Below are 24101 nucleotides of genomic sequence, written 5' to 3'. Positions count from 1 at the left end.
TAATGATCCCCAGTAAGGGCCAGTGCTCCCAGTGACCCCCAGTGACCCCAGTAATTCCCAGCGATCCCATTAATTCCCAGCGATCCCAGTGACCCCCAGTGACCCCAGTAATTCCCATTGATCCCAGTTATGCCCTGTGATACCATTATTCCCCAGTAATCCCCAGGGATCCCAGTAACCCCCATGATCCCAGTTATCCCCATTAATCCCCGGTAATTCCCAGTACTCCCAGTCCCGCCCCGGTTCTTCTCCCCATTGGTTTGTCCACCTGTCAATCACAGCCTCAGCCCCGCCTTCCCTCTGAGCGCCGATGCCGATTGGCCGGTCCGCCCAAAAAGTCCCCTCCTTCCCCGGGGTTATTCGGCCGCTGATTGGTTCAGCTCCGGCCGCTCTGCGCGCTGATTGGCCCGTTCGCGTTCACGCGCCGGGGGCGTCTTCCCGCCCTTTCTTTCCCGCCTGCTCCTCTCCCATTGCTCCCGCGCGTTGTCAATCTCCGCTAATCCCCGCCTTCCCGCCCTCCCATTGGCTCTCCGCGCTGTCAATCGGGCGCGGCGGGCGGTGATTGGCGGCGGGGCGGGGCGGGGGCGGGAGCAGGCGGCCGTGCCGGTCGTGATGGGGGACGCGGCCGCCATGTCGGAGCCGGAGGCGGCGGCGCCGGGCAGCGGCCCCGGGGCGAAGGGAGCGGCGCTGCCGGAGCCGCCGGGGCCGCTGGAGCTCTGCGGCGCCTGCCGGGAGCGCCTCAGCCCCCGGCGGGAGCCGCGGCTGCTGCCCTGCCTGCACTCCGTGTGCCGCGGCTGCCTGGGGGCCGCGCCGGGCGGCGAAGAGCAGGGTGAGGGCAGCGCCGGGGGCGCTGGGAGCTGCTGGGGGGGCTGGGAATGGTGGGGGTACTGGGAATGGTGGGGATACTGGGGATACTGGGGGTACTGGGAATGGTGGGGGGGGCTGGGAATGCTGGGGGGTACTGGGATGGCTGGGGGGTACTGGGAATGCTGGGGGTACTGGGAATGCTGGGGGGGGCTGGGAATGCTGAGGGTACTGGGAATGCTGGGGGTACTGGGAATGCTGGGGGGTACTGGGAGTTCTGGGGGGGGCTGGGAATGGTGGGGGGTGCTGGGAATGCTGGGGGGTACTGGGAATGGTGGGGATACTGGGAATGGTGGGGGGTACTGGGAATGCTGGGGGGTGCTGGGATGGCTGGGGGGTGCTGGGAATGCTGGGGGTACTGGGAATGCTGGGGGATACTGGGAATGCTGGGGGTACTGGGAATGCTGGGGGGTACTGGGAATGCTGGGGGGTACTGGGAATGCTGGGGGATACTGGGAATGCTGGGTTGTGCTGGGAATGCTGGGGATACTGGGAATGCTGGGGTGTACTGAGAATGCTGGGGGATACTGGGAATACTGGGGTGTACTGAGAATGCTGGGGGGTGCTGGGAGCACTGAGGATCACTGGGTTGTGCAGGACACTGCGGGTTACTGGGGGTTCTGGGGAGGCACTGGGGTTACTGGGAGCACTGGGAGTTGCTGGGGGTTACTGGGATCGCTGGGCTGTGCAGGACACTGAGGATGCCTGGGAGCACTGGGATCACTGGGGAGCACTGGAGGTTACTGGGAGCACTGGAGGTTACTGGGATCGCTGCTGGTCAGTGACGTATTTGGGAGTTACTGGGATCGCTGGGGGTTACTGGGAGCACTGGTGGTCAGTGATGTTTTTGGGGTTTAGTGGGAGCACTGGGGGTTACTGGGAGCACCGGTTGCAGGACATTGAGGGTTACTGGGATCACTGGGGCTTACTGGGAGCATTAAGGTTTACTGGGGTCACTGAGGGTCAGTGGGATCACTGGGGGTTACTGGGATCACTGAGGGTCACTGGGGGTTACTGGGATCACTGGGTGTTACTGGGAACACCTGGCTTGACTGGGAGCACTGGGGGTTACTGGGATCACTGGGAGTCACTGGGAGCATTGAGGGTTACTGGGATCACTGGGAGTCACTGGGATCACTGGGTTGTGCAGGTCACTGGGAGCACTGGGGGTTCTGGGACCACTGGTGGTTACTGGGAGCACTGGTGGTCAATGGTGTTATGGGGCTTACTGGGAATGCTGGGCGTTACTGGGAGCACTGGTGGTCAGTGATGTTTTTGGGGTTTAGTGGGAGCACTGGGGGTTACTGGGAGCACTGGTTGTGCAGGACACTGAGGGTCACTGGGATCCTTGGTAGTTCCTGGGATCACTGAGAGTTACTGGGAGCACTGGGATCACTGGGTTGTGTGGGACACTGGGGGTTACTGGGAACACTGGGAGTTACTGGGAGCACTGGGGAGGCACTGGGGCTTACTGGGATCCCTGGGAGTTCCTGGGATCACTGTGGTTGCTGGGTGCTGCAGGAGCTCCTGGAGCTCTGTGGGGAGGGGACAGCCCTGTGACCCTGCTGTGGCCTTGTCCCCTCCTTGGGGACACCGACCCCTCCTGGGGTGGCTTCGGTGGCTCGGGGACCTCCCTGAGGTGGCCCTGGGGCTCCGTTTTGGGGGTGCCCAGCCCCCAGCCCGCTCCTGAGCCGGCGTTTGGTGGCACAGGAGGTGACAGGAGGCCGTGGGGTGACTGTGTCCCCTCTGTGTCCCCTCTGTGTCCCCACAGCCTTCGAGTGCCCCGTGTGCCACCAGCCGTGTCCCCTGGGTGACATCATGGAGAACTTCTTCCTGCAGGACAGCGGGGTGGGCACGGCGCCGGCCGGCAGGCAGGTACCGCCTCCTCTTTAGCGTTAATTAGCGCTAACTAGCGCTGGCCAGGGCCGAGGCACGGCCCCCAGCGTGTCCCTTGTCCCCAGAGCTGCACCAGCTGCGAGGACAACGCGGCGGCCACCAGCTTCTGCCTGGAGTGCGCCGAGCCGCTGTGCGACACCTGCGTGGAGGCCCACCAGAGGGTCAGGTACACCCGGGAGCACAGCGTGCAGCCCCTGGGTGAGTCCTGTGTCACCTGTGTCACCTGTGTCACCTCTGTCACCTGTGTCACCTGTGTCACCTCCTGTCCGTGCCGGTTACCAGCTGTGACGCTGTCAGCGGCTCCATCCCAGTGCCGTTCCTGGTTCTGTTCCCAGTGTTGTCCTGGTGCTGTTCTCATGTTCCCTTGGTGCCATCCCAGCCCCATTCCCAGTGCCATCCCAGTGCCATCCCAGCCCCATTCCCTGTGCCATCCCAGCCCCATTCCCGGTGCCATCCCAGCCCCATTCCCGGTGCCATTCCTGGTGCCATCCCAGTCTCATTCCCCGTGCCATCACCCCGTCCCCATTCCCAGCGCTGTTTCCTGTGGCGCCCCATTCCCATTCTCCCGTTCCTGTTACCATTCCCAGTCTCCCATTCCCGTTGCCATTTTCCCATTCCCCCATTCCCATTCCATTTCTCCCACTCCTGTTCCCCCATTCCTGTTCCCCCATTCCAGTTCTCCCACTCCCATTCCCGTTCCCCCATTCCTGTTCTCATTTCGATTCCCATTCCCCCATTCCCATTCCCTCATTCCCCCATTTTCATTCCGATTCCCATTCCCCCATTCCCATTCCCCCATTCCGATTCCCTCATTCCCCCATTTTCATTCCGATTCCCATTCCCCCATTCTCGTTCCCTCATTCCCATTCCCCCATTCCTGTTCCCCCATTCCCATTCCCCCATTCCTGTTTCCCCATTCCCATTCTCCATTCCCCATTTTCATTCCCATTCCCATTCCCCCATTCCCATTCCCCCATTCCAATTCCCATTCGCCCATTCCCATTCCAATTCCCTTTCCCCCATTCCCGTTCCCCCATTCCCATTCCAATTCCCATTCCCCCATTCCCATTCCCACATTCCCGTCTCTCCGCAGGCTCTCCGCCCGTTCCCATTCCCGTTCCCGTTCCCATTCCCACATTCCCACATTCCCATTCCCACATTCCCGTCTCTCCGCAGGCTCTCCGCCCGTTCCCGTTCCGACATTCCCATTCCCACATTCCCATTCCCATTCCCACATTCCCATTCCCACATTCCCATTCCCATTCCCACATTCCCATTCCCACATTCCCACATTCCCATTCCCACATTCCCGTCTCTCCGCAGGCTCTCCGCCCGTTCCCGTTCCGACATTCCCATTCCCCCATTCCCGTCTGTCCGCAGGCTCTCCGCCCGTTCCCATTCCCCCATTCCCATTCCCACATTCCCATTCCCACATTCCCATTCCCCCATTCCCATCTCTCCGCAGGCTCTCCGGCCATTCCCATTCCCATTCCCCCATTCCCATTCCCACATTCCCATTCCCATTCCCATTCCCATTCCCCCATTCCCATTCCCATTCCCATTCCCCCATTCCCGTCTCTCCGCAGGCTCTCCAGCCATTCCCGTTCCCATTCCCACATTCCCGTTCCCATTCCCATTCCCATTCCCCCATTCCAATTCCCATTCCCATTCCCATTCCCATTCCCCCATTCCCGTCTCTCCGCAGGCTCTCCGCCCGTTCCCATTCCCACATTCCCATTCCCATTCCCATTCCCACATTCCCATTCCCATTCCCACATTCCCATTCCCATTCCCACATTCCCATTCCCCATTCCCGTCTCTCCGCAGGCTCTCCGCCCGTTCCCATTCCCACATTCCCATTCCCATTCCCATTCCCACATTCCCATTCCCATTCCCACATTCCCATTCCCATTCCCACATTCCCATTCCCCATTCCCGTCTCTCCGCAGGCTCTCCGGCCGTTCCCATTCCCGTTCCCGTTCCCATTCCCACATTCCCATTCCCGTTCCCATTCCCATTCCCCATTCCCGTCTCTCCGCAGGCTCTCCGGCCGTTCCCATTCCCATTCCCATTCCCGTGTTCCCGTCTCTCCGCAGGCTCTCCGGCCGTTCCCGTTCCCACATTCCAATTCCCCCGTTCCCGTCTCTCCGCAGGCTCTCCGGCCGTTCCCATTCCCATTCCTCCATTCCCGTCTCTCCGCAGGCTCTCCGGCCATTCCCATTCCCATTCCCCCATTCCCGTCTCTCCGCAGGCTCTCCGGCCGTTCCCGCCGTTGCGGCGGCTGCGGCGCTGCCGGGGCCGTGCCCGCTGCACCCGTTGCAGCCGCTGTCGCAGTTCTGCAGCGCCTGCGAGCGCCTGACCTGCGGCGAGTGCCACCGGGGCCCGCACCGCGCCCACCCGTGAGTGCCTCGTTAGCGCTCATTAGCTAATTAGCACCGCGCCCACCCGTGAGTGCCCTCGTTAGCGCTCATTAGCTAATTAGCACCGCGCCCACCCGTGAGTGTGCCTCGTTAGCGCTCATTAGCTAATTAGCACCACACCGCGCCCACCCGTGAGTGTGCCTCGTTAGCGCTCATTAGCTAATTAGCACCGCACCGCGCCCACCCGTGAGTGCCCTCGTTAGCGCTCATTAGCTAATTAGCACCGCACCGCGCCCACCCGTGAGTGTGCCTCGTTAGCGCTCATTAGCTAATTAGCACCGCGCCCACCTGTGAGTGTGCCTCGTTAGCGCTCATTAGCTAATTAGCACCGCGCCCACCCGTTAGTGTGCCTCGTTAGCGCTCATTAGCTAATTAGCACCGCGCCCACCCGTGAGTGTGCCTCGTTAGCGCTCATTAGCTAATTAGCACCGCGCCCACCCGTGAGTGTGCCTCGTTAGCGCTCATTAGCTAATTAGCACCGCGCCCACCCGTGAGTGTGCCTCGTTAGCGCTCATTAGCTAATTAGCACCGCGCCCACCCGTGAGTGCCCTCGTTAGCGCTCATTAGCTAATTAGCACCGCGCCCACCCGTGAGTGTGTGCCTCGTTAGCGCTCATTAGCTAATTAGCACCGCGCCCACCCGTGAGTGCCCTCGTTAGCGCTCATTAGCTAATTAGCACCGCACCGTGCCCACCCGTGAGTGCCTCGTTAGCGCTCATTAGCTAATTAGCACCGCGCCCACCCATGAGTGCCCTCGTTAGCGCTCATTAGCTAATTAGCACCGCGCCCACCCGTGAGTGCCCTCGTTAGCGCTCATTAGCTAATTAGCACCGCGCCCACCCGTGAGTCTGCGCCTTGTTAGCGCTCATTAGCTAATTAGCACCACGCCCACCCGTGAGTGTGCCTCGTTAGCGCTCATTAGCTAATTAGCACCGCGCCCACCCGTGAGTGTGCCTCGTTAGCGCTCATTAGCTAATTAGCACCGCGCCCACCCGTGAGTGCCCTCGTTAGCGCTCATTAGCTAATTAGCACCGCACCATGCCCACCCGTGAGTGTCTGCCTCGTTAGAGCTTGTTAGTTAATTAGCACCGCACCACCCATGCACCTCGTTAGTGCTCATTAGCTAATTAGCGCCCACCTATGAGTGCCCACGCCTTGTTAGCGTTCGTTAGCTAATTAGCGCCCACTTGTGAGTGCCACACTTGATTACCACTCTTCAGCTAATTAGCACCCACCCAGGATTGCTGCCCCTCGTTAGTGCTCGTTAGCTAATTAGCACCCGCCAGTGAGTGCCTGCACACCTCCTTAGTGCTAATTAACTGATTAGCACAGTGACCACTTGTGAGTGCCTCATTAGCGCTAATTAGCACCGTGACCACTTGTGAGTGCCTCATTAGCGCTAATTAGCAGCCTGACCACCTGTAGAGCCTCATTAGTGCTAATTAGCACTGTGACCACCAATGAGTGCCTCATTAGTGCTAATTAGCACCGTGACCACCTGTAGTGCCTCATTAGCGCTAATTAGCACCGTGACCACCTGTAGTGCCTCATTAGTGCTAATTAGCACCGTGACCACCTGTAGTGCCTCATTAGCGCTAATTAGCACCGTGACCACCTGTAGTGCCTCATTAGCGCTAATTAGCACCATGACCACCTGTAGTGCCTCATTAACACTAATTAGCGCAGCAATCAGCCGGGATATTGGGAACGGGTTTGGGGAGTGCAAGGGCACCTGCTCAGCCCAATTAAAGGTGGCTTTAATTAATTGGTGCAGCTGATTGATTACTGCAAAACACCTGGAGTTGGCCTGCTAGTTAATTACTCCTGTTAATTAAAATTACTGGTTTTATCGCTGATTTTATTAAAGCTCGTTAGCGGGGCAGGTGCTGCAGGGTTGGGAAAGGCGAGCATTAATTAGCAGAGGGGGTGTGGCTTGAACCAGAACGAGCTAATTAATGATTAATTAATGGCTGATGTAATTGGTTGTTTAAATTAATTTCTTTTCTAATTAATCTTAGTTGGGTTTTCTTTATGAGTTTGCTGGTTGTTTATTGGTTAAAATTCCCAGGCAATTAATGAGTGGTTTGATTGCTTAGCTGGGGACATATTTAATTAGCTTGATTGCTTTATTAATTAGCTCATTTATGTGGTCATTAATGGCACGAGAAACAGTTTTGATGGGTAAGAGCTAATTGGATTAATGTAATTAGTGTAATTAGCGATTAAATGACAGGATCTGTTACTTGGGGCATCTCGTTAGCTAAAAAGCCTTAACTCACTAATTGAGTTAATTAGATAACGGATGCTTAATGAAAATTAATTAGCTTATTAATGGGTAATGAGCTAAGAAACTTACTTCTCTTTTTTTCTCCCCCTTTTCTCTCACTTTTTTCTCCCTTTTTCTGCCCCATTTCCCCTTTTCCCTTTTCCCTTTTTCCTTTTCCCTTTTCCCTTTTCCCTTTTTCCTTTTCCCTTTTTCCTTTTCCCTTTTTCCTTTTCCCTTTTTCCTTTTCCCCTTTCCCTTTTTCCTTTTCCCTTTTCCCCTTTTTCCCCTTTCCCTTTTTCCTTTTCCCCCTTTTTCCCTTTTCCCTTTTTCCTCTTTTCCCCTTTTTCCTTTTTCTTTTTCCTTTCCCCCTTTTCCCCTTTTCCCTTTTCCCTTTTTCCTTTTCCCTTTTCCCTTTTCCCTTTTTCCTTTTCCCCTTTTTCCTTTTCCCTTTTCCCTTTTCCCTTTTTCCTTTTCCCCCTTTTTCCCTTCCCCTTTTTTCCTTTTTTTCCCTTTTTCCTTTTCCCTTTTTCCTTTTCCCTTTTTCCTCTTTTCCCCTTTTCCTCTTTTCCCCTTTTTCCTTTTTCTTTTTCCTTTTCCCCTTTTTCTTTTTCCTTTTCCTCTTTTCCCCTTTTTAATTTCCCCTTTTTCCTTTTCCTCTTTTCCCTTTTTCCCTTTTCCCCTTTTCCTTTTCCCCCTTTTTCCTTTTTCTCTTTTCCCTTTTCTAATTTTCTCTTTTCCTCCCATTTTCTCCTCCCTTTCTGTCCCTTCCCCTCCTCCCTCCCCTCTTTTCCCACCTCTTTCCCCTCTCCCCTTTTTTTCCTTTTCCCTTCCCTTTTCCCCCTTTTTCTCCTCCATTTTCTCCCCATTTCTCCCCGTTTTTCCCCATTTTTCACTTCTCCCCATGTTCATCCCCATTTTCCCTGTTCCTTCCCACGCTTTTCCCCATTTCTCCTGATTCCCCCCATTTTTCCCCATTTTCCCCATTTTTCCCCATTTTCCCCATTTCCCCCCATTTCTCCCCGTTTCCTTTTTGTTCCTATTTCCCCCTCATTTTCCCCATGTTTCTCCCCATTTCTCCCCATTTTTCTCCCAATTTCTCCCCATTTTCCCTTTGTTTTTCCCCATTTCCCACCCATTTTTCCCTGTTCCTTCCCATTTCCCCACGTTTTCCCCCATTTTCCCCATGTTTTCCCCATGTTTTCCCCCATTTCCCTCCATTTCTCCCCCATTTCCCCCATTTTCCCCATATTTCTCCTCATTTCTCCCCATTTATTCCTATTCCTCCCCATTTTCCTCATGTTTTTCCCAATTTTTCCCCATTTTCCCTCCATTTCCCCCCTTTTACCCCACATTTTCCCCTTTCCCCCACTTCTCCCCATTTCCCCCGTGTTTTTCCCCATTTCCCCCGTTTCCCCCCATTTTCCTCCCTTTACACCCCATTTCCCCCCACTTCTCCCCATTTTTTCCCCTTTTCCCCACCATTTTCCCCTCTTCGCCCCATTTCCCCCCATTTTTCCATGTCCCTCCCCATTTTCCCATGTTTTTCCCCATTTTCCCCCACTTAATCCCATTTCCCCATGTTTTTCCCCATTTTTCCCCATTTTCCCCCATTTCCCCCATTCCGCCCCATTTTCCCCATGTTTTCACCCATGTTTACCCCATTTTCCCCATGTTTTTCCCCATTTCTCCCCATTTTTCCCCCTTTCCCCCCACTTCTCCCCATTTTCCCCACGTCTCGCCCCATGTTTTCCCTCATGTTTTTCCCCATTTTCTCAATGTCCCCCCATTTCCCCCATATTTTTCCCCATGTTTTTCCCCATTTCCCCCGTGATTTTCCCCATTTCCCTCCATTTCCCCCACGTTTTTCCCCATTTCTCCCATTTCCTCCATGTTTTCCCCCACGTTTTTCCCCATTTCTCCCATTTCCTCCATGTTTTCCCCATGTTTCCCCATGTTTGTCCCCATTTTTCCCCATTTCTCCCATTTCCTCCATGTTTTCCCCCACGTTTTTCCCCATTTCTTCCATTTCCCCCATGTTTTCCCCATGTTTTCCCCCATTTTTCCCCATTTCTCCCATTTCCCCCCATGTTTTCCCCACGTTTTTCCCCATTTCTTCCATTTCTCTCCATTTCCCCCATGTTTCCCCCATGTTTGTCCCCATTTTTCCCCATTTCTCCCATTTCTCCCCATTTCCCCCATTTTTCCCCATTTCTCTCCATTTCCCCCACGTTTCCCCCACATTTCCCCATGTTTCCCCCACGTTTCCCCCATGTTTTTCCCCATTTCCCCCATGTTTCTCCCCACTTTTTTCCCCATTTCCCCCACGTTTCCCCCACTTTTCCCCCATGTTTCCCCCACGTTTCCCCCACGTTTCCCCACGTTTCCCCCACGTTTCCCCCACGTTTCCCCCACGTTTCCCCCACGTTTCCCCATGTTTCCCCCACGTTTCCCCCACGTTTTTCCCCATTTCCGCCCCGTTCCCCCACATTTCCCCCACATTTCCCCCACGTTTCCCCCCGTTTCCCCCACGTTCCCCCACGTTTCCCCCACATTTCCCCCACGTTCCCCCACGTTCTCCCCATTCCCCCACATTTCCCCCACATTTCCCCCACGTTCCCCCACGTTTCCCCCCATTTCCCCCACGTTTCCCCCACGTTTCCCCACGTTTTCCCCATGTTTTCCCCATGTTTTCCCCATGTTTCCCCCATGATTTCCCCATGATTTCCCCACGTTTCCCCCACGTTTCCCCCGTTTCCCCACGTTTCCCCCACATTTCCCCCGTTCCCCCACGTTCCCCCACGTTTCCCCACGTTCCCCCACGTTCCCCCACGTTTCCCCCACGTTCCCCCCCGTTCCCCCACGTTTCCCCACGTTCCCCCACGTTCCCCCACATTTCCCCCCTGTTCCCCCACGTTTCCCCCCCGTTCCCCCACGTTTCCCCCACGTTTCCCCCACGTTCCCCCCCGTTCCCCCACATTTCCCCACGTTTCCCCCCATTTCCCCCACGTTTCCCCATTCCCGCACGTCTCCCGTTTCCCCGTGCCCGTGCCCAGCTCGCAGCCTCTGGACGAGGCCGTCCGGCAGCAGCGCTCGGTGCTGGCGGCGCTGCTGCAGCGCCTGGCCGACAAACACGCGGCGGTGCAGCGCTGCGCCAAGGAGCTGCGCGCATTGTGCGTGTCCCTCCGTGTCCCCTCGTGTCCCCCTGTGTCCCCTCGTGTCCCCTCGTGTCCCCTCGTGTCCTTCCACGTCCCCCCGCGTCCCCTCGTGTCCTTCCACGTCCCCCCGTGTCCCCCCACGTCCCCTCGTGTCCCTCTGCGTCCCCTCGTGTCCCTCCGCATCCCCTTGTGTCCCCTCGTGTCCCCTCGTGTCCTTCTGCGTCCCCCCGTGTCCCCTCGTGTCCCCCTGTGTCCCCTCGTGTCCCTCCACGTCCCTTTGCGTCCCCCCATGTCCCCCCGTGTCCCCCCGTGTCCCTTTGCGTCCCCTCGTGTCCCCTCGCGTCCCCTCGTGTCCCCTCGTGTCCCCCGGCGTCCCCTCCATGTCCCATCTCCCCTCCGTGTCCCTGCCCCATCCCTGTGTCCCCTCGTGTCCCCTCCACACCCCATGTCCCCCCGTGTCCCCCGTGCCCCCTGTGTCCCCGGCGTCCCCTCCACGCCCTGTGTCCCCCGGTGTCCCCCAGTGCCCCCCGTGTCCCCGGTGTCCCCTCCATGCCCCGTGTCCCCCGGTGTCCCCCAGTGCCCCCCGTGTCCCCGGTGTCCCCTCCAGGGCCGTGTCTCCCGGTGTCCCCCCGTGTCCCCGGCGTCCCCTCCACGCCCTGCGTCCCCCCGTGTCCTCTGTGTCCCCCCGTGTCCCCCAGTGCCCCCCGTGTCTCCGGCGTCCCCTCCATGCCCTGTGTCCCCCGGTGTCCCCTCCACGTCCTGTGTCCCCCGGTGCCCCCCATGTCCCCGGCGTCCCCTCCACGTCCTGTGTCCCCCGGTGCCCCCCACGTCTCCGGCGTCCCCTCCACGCCCCGTGTCCCCCTGTGTCCCCCGGTGTCCCCGTGCCCCCCGCGTCCCTGGCGTCTCCTCCATGCCCCGTGTCCCCCGGTGCCCCCGGTGCCCCCCGCGTCCCCGGCGTCCCCTCCAGGCCCGTGTCCCCGCAGCATGCGCCGGCAGTCGGAGGCGCAGCAGCGGCTGCAGGTGGAGGTGAAGCTGGCCGTGCTGCAGGTCATGCGGGAGCTCAACAAGCGCGGCAAGGCGCTGGTGGGCGACGTCCAGGTCAGCGCGGCGCCGCGTCCCCTCCCCGGCGCCGCCGGTGACTGTGTCCCCGCCGTGTCCCCTCCCCGGTGACGCCGTCCCCGCCGTGTCCCCGCAGCGCGCGGCCGAGGGCCGGCAGGAGCGGCTGCAGCGGCAGCAGCGCGCGCTCGGCCGGGCGCAGCGGCAGCAGGAGCACGTGCTGCGCTTCGGCGCCCGCGCCCTCGACGGCCCCCACGGCGCCGCCCTGCTGCTCTCCCGGCGCCTGGTGAGCACCTGCACCCCGTTTTACCCCGTTTTACCCCGTTTCTCCCCAATTTTCCCCGTTTTACCCCATTTCTCCCCGTTTCTCCCCAATTTTCCCCGTTTTACCCCGTTTCTCCCCAATTTTCCCCGTTTCCCCTCATTTCTCCCCATTATTCCCCGTTTCCCCCCGTTTCTCCCTATTTTTCCACATCTCCCCCCATTTTTCCCCATTTCCCCCCATTTTTTCCCCATTTCCCCCCATTTTTCCCCATTTCTCCCCATTTCTCCCCTTTTTCCCCCATTTTTTCCCCATTTCCCCCCATTTTTCCCCATTTCTCCCCATTTCTCCCCTTTTTCCCCCGTTTTTCCCCATTTCTCCCCATTTTTCCCCATTTCTCCCCATTTTCCCCCGTTTCTCCCCATTTCCCCTCATTTTTCCCCATTTCCCCCCATTTTTTCCCCATTTCCCCCCATTTTTTCCCCATTTCCTCCCATTTTTCCCCATTTCTCCCCATTTCCCCCCATTTCCCCCCATTTCTCCCCATTTCCCCCCATTTTTTCCCCATTTCCCCCCATTTCTCCCCATTTCCCCCATTTTTCCCCATTTCTCCCCATTTCCCCCCATTTTTCCCCATTTCCCCCAATTTTCCCCCATTCCCCCCATTTCCCCCATTCTTTCCCATTTCCCCCCATTTCTCCCCATTTTTTCCCATTTCCCCCCATTTTTCCCCATTTCCCCCATTTCCCCCCATTTCCCCCCATTTTCCCCCATTTCCCTCCATTTCTCCTCATTTCTCCCCTTTTCTCCCCATTTTTCCCCATTTTTCCCCATTTTTCCCCACTGGGCAGCCAGATCCCCCCCAGGACCCCCAGAGCAGCACCTTGGGCCGGGACCCCCAGGGGTGGCACCTGGGGACACCTGGGGACACTGGGGACACTGGGGACACCGGGGGACACCTGGGGTCACTGGGGACACTGGGGACACCTGGGGACACTGGGGACACTTGAGTGCCCCTGTCACCGTGCGCCCTTGGGGTGAAGCCACCCCTGGGCTGTGCCTGGTCACACCTGATGTCCCCAGTGTCCCCAGTGTCCCCAATGTCCTCAGAGTCCCCAAATGTCCCCCGTGTCCCCGATGTCCTCAATGTCCCCAGTGTCCCCAGTGTCCCAGGTGTCCCCTGTGTCCCCTGTCCCCAGATCCACTTGCAGCTCCTCTGCGCTCTGGGGGTCCCTGATGTCCCCAATGTTCCCAGTGTCCCTGGTGTCCCCAGTGTCCCCTGTGTCCCTGGTGTCCCCAGTGTCCCCAGTGTCCCCTGTGTCCCCTGTCCCCAGATCCACTCGCAGCTGCTCCAGGCTCTCGGGGTCCCTGATGTCCCCAGTGTCCCCTGTGTCCCCTGTGTCCCCTGTGTCCCCTGTCCCCAGATCCACTCGCAGCTGCTCCGTGCTCTGGGGGTCCCTGATGTCCCCAATGTCCCCAATGTCCCCAGTGTCCCCAGTGTCCCCTGTGTCCCCTGTCCCCACATCCACTCGCAGCTGTTCTAGGCTCTCGGGGTCCCTGATGTCCCCAGTGTCCCCAATGTCCCCAATGTCCCCAGTGTCCCCTGTGTCCCCTGTGTCCCCTGTGTCCCCTGTCCCCAGATCCACTCGCAGCTGCTCCGTGCTCTGGGGGTCCCCGATGTCCCCAGTGTCCCCAGTGTCCTCAATGTCCCCTGTGTCCCCTGTCCCCAGATCCACTCGCAGCTGCTCCGTGCTCTGGGGGTCCCCGATGTCCCCAGTGTCCCTGATGTCCCCAGTGTCCCCTGTGTCCCCTGTCCCCAGATCCACTCGCAGCTGCTCCGTGCTCTGGGGGTCCCCGATGTCCCCAATGTCCCCAGTGTCCCCTGTGTCCCCTGTCCCCAGTGTCCTCAATGTCCCCTGTGTCCCCTGTCCCCAGATCCACTCGCAGCTGCTCCGCGCTCTGGGGGTGCCGCTGGAGCCGCTGGAGCCGCAGGGGGAGATGAGATTCCAGTGGGACCCGCAGGGCTGGACCAGGAGCGCCCAGAGCTTCGGTGAGGGGACACGCCTGGGGACACCGGGGACACCTGGGGACAGCCGGGGGACACTGGGGGACGCCCAGGGGGACAGAGACACCAGGGACAGCAGGGACAAGGGCACGGAGGGGTGAGGGTGGCGGTGACAAAAGGGACAGGGGGTCCCAGGTGGGAGGGGACAAAGGACAGGGGGGTCACAGGATGGAGGTGACAAAGGACAAGAGGTGCCAGGTGGGAGGTGACAGAGGGGACCAGGGCGGGGTGACGGGGGGTGACAGGGGATAGGATGTCCTAGGGAGGGGGTGACAGGGGACAGGGGGAGACAGGGGTCCCTGTTTGGGGGGTGACAAGGGACAGGATGTCCCAGGGAGGGGGTGACAGGGGGTGACAAGGGACAGGGGGTCCCAGGTGTGAGGTGACAAAGGACAAGAAGTGCCAGGTGGGAGGTGACAGAGGGGACCAGGGCAGGGGTGACAGGGGGTGACAGGGGACAGGATGTCCCAGGGAGGGGGTGACAGGGGACAGGATGTCCCAGGGAGGGGGTGACAGGGGACAGGGCGTCCCTGTTTGGGGGGTGACAAGGGACAGGGGGTGACAGGGGATAGGGTGTCCCAGGGAGGGGGTGACAAGGGACAGGGGGTGACAGGGGACAGGATGTCCCAGGGAGGGTGTGACAGGGGACAGGGGTCCCTGTTTGGGGGGTGACAAGGGACAGGATCTCCTAGGAAGGGGGTGACAGGGGACAGGGGGTGACAGGGGACAGGATGTCCCAGGGAGGGGGTGACAAGGGACAGGGGTCCCTGTTTGGGTGGTGACAAGTGACAAGGGGGGTCGGGGGGACCCCGCTGTCCCCCTGACCCCCTCCCCTCCCTCCCCCCCCACAGGTGCCATCATTTCGGAGCCGCCCCTCCCCCCCTCGCTGAGCCCTCCCCCCGCCCGCCACCCCTCCCCCACCTCGCAGGTACTGGGGGGACATTGTGGGGGTGCCACCCCCCCGGAACCCCCCCGTGATGTCCCCACGCCGCTGTCCCGCAGGGCCACCCCCAGGCCGTGGTGGGCAGCGGGGGACAGGGTCCCCCCCAACTGTCACCTCCTCCCCCGCTGTCACCTCTCCCCCAGCTGTCACCTCCCCGCCTGGAGCCAGTGGCCACCGAGAGCCCCGAGCTGGGTGAGGGGACAGGGAGGGGACACGGGGACAGGGGACATGGCGGAGGGTCACGGGGAGGGGGACGGGTGGGACATGGAAGGGGACACAAGGACACGGGGAGGGGGACACGGGATGGGGACATGGGAGGGGACACGGGGAGGGACACGAGGGCGAGGATGGGGGGGTGACACGGGAGGGGACCCGCGGGAAGTCCCTGACGTGGCGTTTGTCACCAGCCCCCAGCCCTGAAAACGGCGTCACCGGAGGGAGGACGTGAGTGTGGGGGGGGTCCCTGTCCCCTGTCACCCCCTGCCACCCCTGGGACCCCCTGTCCCTTGTCACCCTGTGTCCTGCTCCACTATGTCCCTTGTCACCTCTGGCCTGGTCCCTCCTGTCCCTTGTCACCCCTTCTGTTCCCTCCTGTTCCTTGTCACCCCCTCTGCTCCCCTGTCCCTTGTCCCAGGGGTGACATTTTAGGGTGTCCCTGTCCCCCTCTGCAGGAGGAACCCCGGCAGTTCCCCCCGGGAGGAGAAGTTCGTTAAGACACTGCTCATTAAGCGGTAATTAGAGTGTGGAGGAGGGGAGGATGGGCCCTGGGACCCCTCTGTCCCTTGTCACCTGTCACCCTGGCCAGGGCCACCTGTCTGTGTCCCCTGTCCCCAGCCCTTGTCACTGTCCCTGTCCCAGAGTTCCCAGGACCCCCAGCCCCCCAATCTCCTGGGATCCCCCCAGTGGTTTTGGGGACCCCGGGGTGACCCCGCTGTCCCTCAGTGGTTTTGGGGACCCTGGGGTGACCCCGCTGTCCCCCCGGTGGTTTTGGGGACCCCGGGGTGACCCCGCTGTCCCCAGGAGGTTTGGTGACCCCGGGGTGACCCCGCTGTCCCCCAGGAGGTTTGGGGTCCCCAGGGTGACCCCGCTGTCTCCAAGATTCCCCAGGAAGTTTGGGGACCCTGGGGTGACCCCGCTGTCCCCCCGGTGGTTTTGGGGACCCCGGGGTGACCCCGCTGTCCCTCAGTGGTTTTGGGGACCCCGGGGTGACCCCGCTGTCCCCCGGTGGTTTTGGGGACCCCGGGGTGACCCCGCTGTCCCCCAGGAGGGGCCCCCCCGGGGCCCAGGACAGCCCCCGGCTCCCCAAGGAGCCGCGGGTGAGCCTGGAGCGCCTGGAGCTGGACCTGGAGCTGGACCCGGCGCAGCCGCCCGTGTTCCGCATCTTCCCGGGGCCCTCGGAGCAGGAGTTCAGCCTCATCGTCATCGAGCAGGGGACAGCGGGGACAGAGGGGACAGAGGGCACCGAGGGCACCGAGGGGACAGCGGCGACAGCGGCGACAGAAGGGACAGAAGGGACAGCGGGCACGGTGCAGCCACATGGAGCCCTCCTTGTCAAGGTGAGCGTCCCCTGTGTCCCCTCCAGTGTCCCCTGCCCCCTCCCCACCCAGGTGAGTGTCCTCTGTGTCCCCTCCCCACCCAGGTGAGTGTCCCCCGTGTCCCCTGTGCCCCCTCCCCACCCATGTGAGTGTCCCCTGTGTCCCCTGTCCCCTCCTCACCCCAGGTGAGTGTCCTCTGTGTCCCCTCCCCACCCAGGTGAGTGTCCCCCGTGTCCCCTGTCCCCTCCTCACCCCAGGTGAGTGTCCTCTGTCCCCCTCCCCTTCCTGTTTGTCCCCTCCCCACCCCCTCCAGTGTCCCCTGTCCTCTCCTGTGCCTCCTGTCCCTGACCACGTCCTCTGGCCCTGGCCCTGACCCTGTCCCCGTCCCCATCCTTGTCCCTGACCCTGACCCTGTCCCTGTCCCTGTCCCCATCCTTGTCCCTGACCCCTGTCCCTGACCCTGTCCCCTGTCCCTGTCCCCGTCCCCTGTCCCTGTCCCCATTCTTGTCCCTGTCCCCTGTCCCTGTCCCTGTCCCCTGCTCCTGTCCCTGTCCCCATCCCCTGTCCCCTGTCCCTGTCCATGTCCATGTCCCCGTCCCCTGTCCCTGTCCCTGTCCCTGTCCCCGTCCCCTGTCCCCTGTCCCCATCCCTGTCCCTGTCCCCATCCCTGTCCCTGTCCCCTGTCCCCTGTCCCCTGTCCCTGTCCCCATCCCTGTCCCCTGTCCCTGTCCCTGACCCTGTCCCCTGTCCCTGTCCCTGTCCCTGTCCCCTGACCCTGTCCATGTCCCTCTGTCCCTGTCCCTGACCCTGTCCCCTGTCCCCATCCCTGTCCCTGTCCCCATCCCTGTCCCTGTCCCCTGTCCCCTGACCCTGTCCATGTCCCTCTGTCCCTGTCCCTGTCCCTGTCCCCTGTCCCCATCCCTGTCCCCATCCCTGTCCCTGTCCCTGTCCCTGTCCCCTGTCCCCTGTCCATGTCCCTGTCCCCTGTCCCCTGTCCATGTCCCTCTGTCCCTGTCCCTGACCGTGTCCCCCCGCGCAGGAGGAGCAGCAGGAGTCGCCCATCGGGGACACGGGGGACACTGGGGACATCAAACCCGTGGGGCTGCTGCCGCCTCCCCCGGGGCAGCCGGGCCCTGCCCCGGGCTCCTCCCCCGGCCTGGGGCTCCCAGGGGTCCCGGGGGTCCCAGGGGTCCCGGGGGTCCCAGGGGTCCCGGGCGTCCCGGGGGTCTCGTGCTGCCGCGTGTGCGGCCAGGCCGGGGCCGTGGTGATGTGCGACCGCTGCCAGCGCTGCTTCCACCTGCACTGCCACCTGCCCGCGCTGCAGGACGTGCCCAGGTACGGGATCCGCTGGGATCCGCCGGGATCCGCTGCCCCTCAGCACCTGGGATCCAGTGCCCCGTGTCACCTCCCTGGGATCCAGTGCCCCGTGTCACCTCCCTGGGATCCAGTGCCCTGTGTGACCTCCCAATGTCCCTGGGATCCAGTGCCCCGTGTCACCTCCCTGGGATACAGTGCCCCGTGTCACTCCCTGATGTCCCTGGGATCCACTGCCCTGTGTCACCTCCCTGGGATCCACTGCCCTGTGTCACCTCCCTGGGATCCAGTGCCCCGTGTCACCCCCGATGTCCTTGGGATCCACTGCCCTGTGTGACCTCCCAATGTCCCTGGGATCCAGTGTCCCGTGTCACCCCCCCAGGATCCACTGCCTCGTGTCACCCCCGATCTCCCTGGGATCCACTGCCCTGTGTGACCTCCCAACGTCCCTGGGATCCACTGCCCCATGTCACCTCGCTGGGATCCACTGCCCCGTGTCACCTCCGATCTCCCTGGAATCTACTGCCCTGTGTGACCTCCCAACGTCCCTGGGATCCAGTGTCCCGTGTCACCCCCCCAGGATCCACTGCCTCGTGTCACCCCTGATGTCCCTGGGAATCCAGTGCCCCGTGTCACCTCTGATCTCCCTGGGATCCACTGCCCCATGTCACTCCCCGATGTCCCTGGGATCCACTGCCCTGTGTCCACCCCTTGGGGGTCTCCGGGGACCAATCCCAGGGGATCCCATTCCTGATCCCTCGATCCCAGCCCCGCGGGGATCCCTAAGCGCCGATCCCACATGGTCCCATTGCCGATCGCTCAATCCCAGCTGAGGGGATCCCCGGGCATTGATCCCGTGTTATCCCATTGCTGATCCCAGCCCTGTGGAGATCCATGGGTGTCGATCCCATGTGATCCCGTTGCCAATGCCAGCCCCACGGGGATCCCTGTGTGCCGATCCCGTGTGATCCTGTTCCTGATCCCTCAATCCCAGTGCCGTGGGGATTCCCGGTCACTGATCCCGTGTGAGCCCATTCTTGATCCTGGCCCCATGGGGATCCCTGGGTGCCAATCCAGCGTGACCCCGTTGCTGATCCCAGCCCCGCGGGTATCCCTGGGCGCCGATCCCTCGATCCCAGCCCCACAGGGAACCCCGTGTGCCGATCCCTGGATCCCAGCCCTGTGGAGATCCATGGGTGTCGATCCCGCGTGATCCCGTTGCCAATCCCAGCCCCATGGGGATCCCCGGGCGCCGATCCCATGTGATCCCAGCCCCGCGGGGATCCCCGTTGCCGATCCCTCGATCCCAGCCCCGTGGGGATCCCCGTTGCCGATCCCTGGATCCCAGCCCTGTGGAGATCCATGGGTGTTGATCCCGTGTGATCCCGTTGCCAATCCCAGCCCCGCGGGGATCCCCGGGCGCCGATCCCTCGATCCCAGCCCCGCGGGGATCCCCGGGCGCCGATCCCGCGTGATCCCGTTGCCGATCCCGCAGCCCCGAGTGGACGTGTTTGCTGTGCCAGGAGCTGCCCCCGCCCCTGCCGGAGCCGCAGCCGGAGCCGGGCCCCCCCCTCAAGCTGAGCCCCCAGGACCAGCAGGTGAGGCCGGGCTGATCCCGCCGGGTCGATCCCGTGGGATCCCTTCCCTCGGGATCTCAGCGCCGATGCCGACCCCGCAGCGCTGCGAGTTCGTCCTGCTGGAGCTGCTGTGCCACGAGCCCTGCCGGCCCCTGCAGCGCCTCTGCAGCTCCCCGGTGAGCGGCCGGGATCTGGGATCTGGGATCCGGGATCAGGGGTGGGATCAGCTCCCCGGTGAGCGGCCGGGATCTGGGATCTGGGATCGGGGGTGGGATCAGCTCCCTGGTGAGCAGATGGGATCCGGGATCTGGGATCGGGGGTGGGATCAGCTCCCCGGTGAATGGCTGGGATCTGGGATCTGGGATCTGGGGTGGGATCAGCTCCCCGGTGAGCAGATGGGATCTGGGATCCGGGATCGGGGGTGGGATCAGCTCCCTGGTGAGCGGCCGGGATCTGGGATCGGGGGTGGGATCAGCTCCCTGGTGAGCGGCCGGGATCCGGGATCGGGGGTGGGATCAGCTCCCCAGTGAGCGGCCGGGATCTGGGATCTGGGATCAGGGGTGGGATCAGCTCCCCGGTGAGCGGCCGGGATCTGGGATCTGGGATTGGGGGTGGGATCAGGTCCCTGGTGAGCAGATGGGATCCGGGATCTGGGATCGGGGGTGGGATCAGCTCCCCGGTGAGCAGATGGGATCTGGGATCCGGGATCGGGGGTGGGATCAGCTCCCTGGTGAGCAGATGGGATCTGGGATCTGGGATCGGGGGTGGGATCAGCTCCCCGGTGAGTGGCTGGGATCCGGGATCAGGGGTGGGATCAGCTCCCTGGTGAGCAGATGGGATCTGGGATCAGGGGTGGGATCAGCTCCCCGGTGAGCGGCCGGGATCTGGGATCTGGGATCCGGGATCGGGGGTGGGATCAGCTCCCTGGTGAGCAGATGGGATCTGGGATCGGGGGTGGGATCAGCTCCCCGGTGAGCGGCCGGGATCCGGGATCCGGGATCAGGGGTGGGATCAGCTCCCTGGTGAGCAGATGGGATCTGGGATCTGGGATCGGGGGTGGGATCAGCTCCCCGGTGAGTGGCTGGGATCCGGGATCAGGGGTGGGATCAGCTCCCCGGTGAGCAGATGGGATCTGGGATCCGGGGTGGGATCAGCTCCCCGGTGAGCGGCCGGGATCCGGGATCCGGGATCAGGGGTGGGATCAGGTCCCTGGTGAGCGGCCGGGATCCGGGATCAGGGGTGGGATCAGCTCCCTGGTGAGCAGATGGGATCTGGGATCTGGGATCGGGGGTGGGATCAGCTCCCTGGTGAGCGGCTGGGATCTGGGATCTGGGATCGGGGGTGGGATCAGCTCCCTGGTGAGCAGGTGGAATCTGATCAGGGATCAGGATCTGGGATGGGATCGTGGTTGGAATCTGGGATCCGGGGTGGGATTGGGATCTGGGTTGGGATTGGGGCAGGCTCTGGATCAGGGGTGGGATCTGGGGGGGATCAGGTGGGATCAGGGATGGATCAGGGCAGGGATCAGGAGGTGGGATCAGGGGTGGGATCAGGATCAGGAGATGGGCTCTGGGGTGGGATCAAGATCAGGGGGTGGGATCAGAGAACAGGTCAGGATCAGGGGGTGGGATCAGAGAATGGATCAGGATCGGGGGGTGGGATCAGGATCAGGAGATGGGCTCGGGGGTGGGATCAATATCGGGGTGGGATCACAGAACGGATCAGGATCTGGGGTGGGATCAGGGCTGGGATCAGAGGATGGATCAGGATCAGGGGTGGGATCAGAGAACGGATCAGGATCAGGGGTGGGATCAGGATCTGGGGTGGGATCAGGGCTGGGATCAGAGGATGGATCAGGATCAGAGAACGGATCAGGATCAGGGGTGGGATCAGAGGACGGATCACGATCAGGGGTGGGATCAGAGGACAGATCAGGATCGGGGTGGGATCAGGATCAGGAGGTGGGATCAGAGGATGGATCAGGATCAGAGAATGGATCAGGATCAGGGGGTGGGATCAGAGGACAGATCAGGATCAGGGTGGGATCAGGATCAGGGCTGGGATCAGAGGATGGATCAGGATCAGGGGTGGGATCAGAGGACGGATCAGGATCAGGGGTGGGATCAGAGGACGGATCAGGATCAGGGGTGGGATCAGGATCAGGGGTGGGATCAGAGGACGGATCAGGATCAGGGGTGGGATCAGGATCAGGGGTGGGATCAGAGGACGGATCAGGATCAGGGTGGGATCAGGATCAGGGGTGGGATCAGAGGACGGATCAGGATCAGGGGTGGGATCAGAGGACGGATCAGGATCGGGGTGGGATCAGGATCAGGGGTGGGATCAGAGGACGGATCAGGATCAGGGGTGGGATCAGAGGATGGATCAGGATCAGGGTGGGATCAGGATCAGGGGGTGGGATCAGGATCAGGGGGTGGGATCAGAGGATGGATCAGGATCAGGGGGTGGGATCAGAGGACGGATCAGGATCGGGGTGGGATCAGGATCAGGGGGTGGGATCAGAGGACGGATCAGGATCAGGGGTGGGATCAGAGGACGGATCAGGATCAGGGGTGGGATCAGGATCAGGGGTGGGATCAGAGGACGGATCAGGATCAGGGGTGGGATCAGGGGGTGGGATCAGGATCAGGGGTGCGCTCAGGGCTGGGATCCGCCCGGCTGCGCCCGCTGACCGCGCCGCCGGTCCCGCAGGACGGCCGCGACGCCATGGACCTGACGCTGATGCGGGCGCGGCTGCAGGAGAAGCTGAGCCCGCACTACCGCAGCCCCGAGGAGTTTGCCCGCGACGGCTGGCGCCTGCTGCGCCAGTTCCACCGCCTCACCGAGGTCGGGCAGCCCCCGGGGGCTCTTCCGGGGCTCCTCGGGGGTCCAGCCCCGCTGGAATTCTCTCCTTCCCCCACCCCAGGACAAGGCGGATGTCCAGTCCATCCTGGGGCTGCAGCGCTTCCTCGAGAGCCGCCTCAGCGCCGTCTTCGGGGACCAGAAGTTCTCCCGGCTCCTGGTGGATCCCGAGGAAGCCCTGGAGGTGCCTCCAGGCTCCTGATGGCCCCTCCCGGGGGGTGAAAGCCCTCCCAGCACCCCCGTTTGCCCCCCCAGGGGTTCGGGTTCCCCCCAGAGCCCCCCGGGATGTGGGGGTGTCCCTGTCCCCCCTTTTCCTGGGGTCACGTGGGAAAATAAACTCCTGCCTCGGTCTCCTGGGTCCTGCCTCGTTTCAGGGCTGGATTTCACCTGGATTTCTGGGATTTCACCTGGATTTCTGGGATTTGCCCCAGTTCCAGGGCTTGGATTTCCTGGATTTGACCCCATTTCAGGGCTTGGATTTCCTGGATTCTCCCCAATTTTAGGCTTCGGATTTCCTTGATTCTTCCCCATTTCTGTGCTTGGATTTCTTGGGTTCTCTCCAACTTTTAGAGTTTGGATTTTCTGGATTCTCCCTCATTTCTGTGTGAGAATTTCTTGGGTTCTCTCCAGTTTTAGAGTTTGGATTTCCTGGATTTGCCCCAATTTCAGTGCTTGGATTTTCTGGATTCTCCCCAATTTTGGGCTTTGGATTTCCTTGATTCTTCCCCATTTCTGGGCTTGGATTTACTGGGTTCTCTGCAGTTTTAGGGTTTGGATTTCCTGAATTCTCCCTCATTTCTGTGCTTGGATTTCCTGGACTTTCCCCAATTTTAGAGCTTGGATTTCCTGGATTTCACCCAGTTTTAGGGCTCAGATTTCCTGGACTCTTCCCCCCATTTCTGGGCTTGAATTTCCTGGATTTTCCCCATTTTTAGGGCTTGGATTACCTAGATTCTCCCCCATGCCAAGGCTTGGATTTCTGGGATTTTCCCCATTTTTAGGGCTTGGATTTCCTGGATTTGACCCCATTTCAGGGCTTGGATTTCCTGGATTCTCCCTAATTTTAGGCTTTGGATTTCCTTGATTCTTCCCCATTTCTGTGCTTGGATTTACTGGGTTCTCTCCAGTTTTAGAGTTTGGATTTCCTGGATTTCACCCAGTTTTAGGGCTCAGATTTCCTGGACTCTTCCCCCATTTCAGGACTTGGATTTCCTGGATTTTCCCCATTTTTAGGGCTTGGATTTCCTGGATTCTCCCCAATTTTAGGCTTTGGATTTCCTTGATTCTTCCCCATTTCTGTGCTTGGATTTCTTGGGTTCTCTCCACTTTTAGAGTTTGGATTTTCTGGATTCTCCCTCATTTCTGTGCTAGAATTTCTTGGGTTCTCTCCAGTTTTAGAGTTTGGATTTTCTGGATTTCACCCAGTTTTAGGGCTCAGATTTCCTGGACTCTTCCCCCATTTCTGGGCTTGGATTTCCTGGATTTTCCCCATTTTTAGGGCTTGGGTTTCCTGGATTCTCCCCCATTTCACGGCTTGGATTTCCTGGATTCTCCCCAATTTTAGGCTTCGGATTTCCTTGATTCTTCCCCATTTCTGTGCTTGGATTTCTTGGGTTCTCTCCACTTTTAGAGTTTGGATTTTCTGGATTCTCCCTCATTTCTGTGCGAGAATTTCTTGGGTTCTCTCCAGTTTTAGAGTTTGGATTTCCTGGATTTGCCCCAATTTCAGTGCTTGGATTTCCTGGATTCTCCCCAATTTTGGGCTTCGGATTTCCTTGATTCTTCCCCATTTCTGGGCTTGGATTTACTGGGTTCTCTGCAGTTTTAGGGTTTGGATTTCCTGAATTCTCCCTCATTTCTGTGCTTGGATTTCCTGGACTTTCCCCA

General features: G+C 60.6%; 1 protein-coding gene across 1 annotated transcript; it reads left to right on the top strand.

The window, feature by feature from the left end:
- Window positions 1-630: 630 nt before the first annotated feature.
- TRIM28 (tripartite motif containing 28) lies at window positions 631-22565 on the top strand. The gene is made up of 18 exons (XM_077789817.1): window positions 631-829; window positions 2636-2739; window positions 2826-5159; window positions 10461-10615; window positions 11584-11698; window positions 11796-11942; window positions 13854-13968; window positions 14835-14911; window positions 14986-15118; window positions 15334-15370; window positions 15598-15657; window positions 16191-16533; window positions 17501-17591; window positions 17649-17796; window positions 19271-19373; window positions 19454-19528; window positions 22065-22199; window positions 22279-22565. The coding sequence occupies exons 1-18, from the start codon at window positions 631-633 to the stop codon at window positions 22414-22416; spliced, it is 4509 nt and encodes a 1502-aa protein (XP_077645943.1). The 3' UTR covers window positions 22417-22565.
- The last annotated feature ends 1536 nt before the right edge of the window (window positions 22566-24101 follow it).

The sequence above is a fragment of the Lonchura striata genome, chromosome 38, assembly GCF_046129695.1.
Source record: "Lonchura striata isolate bLonStr1 chromosome 38, bLonStr1.mat, whole genome shotgun sequence".
Lineage (NCBI taxonomy): Eukaryota > Metazoa > Chordata > Aves > Passeriformes > Estrildidae > Lonchura > Lonchura striata.
This window is presented reverse-complemented; position numbering and strand designations above follow the sequence as displayed.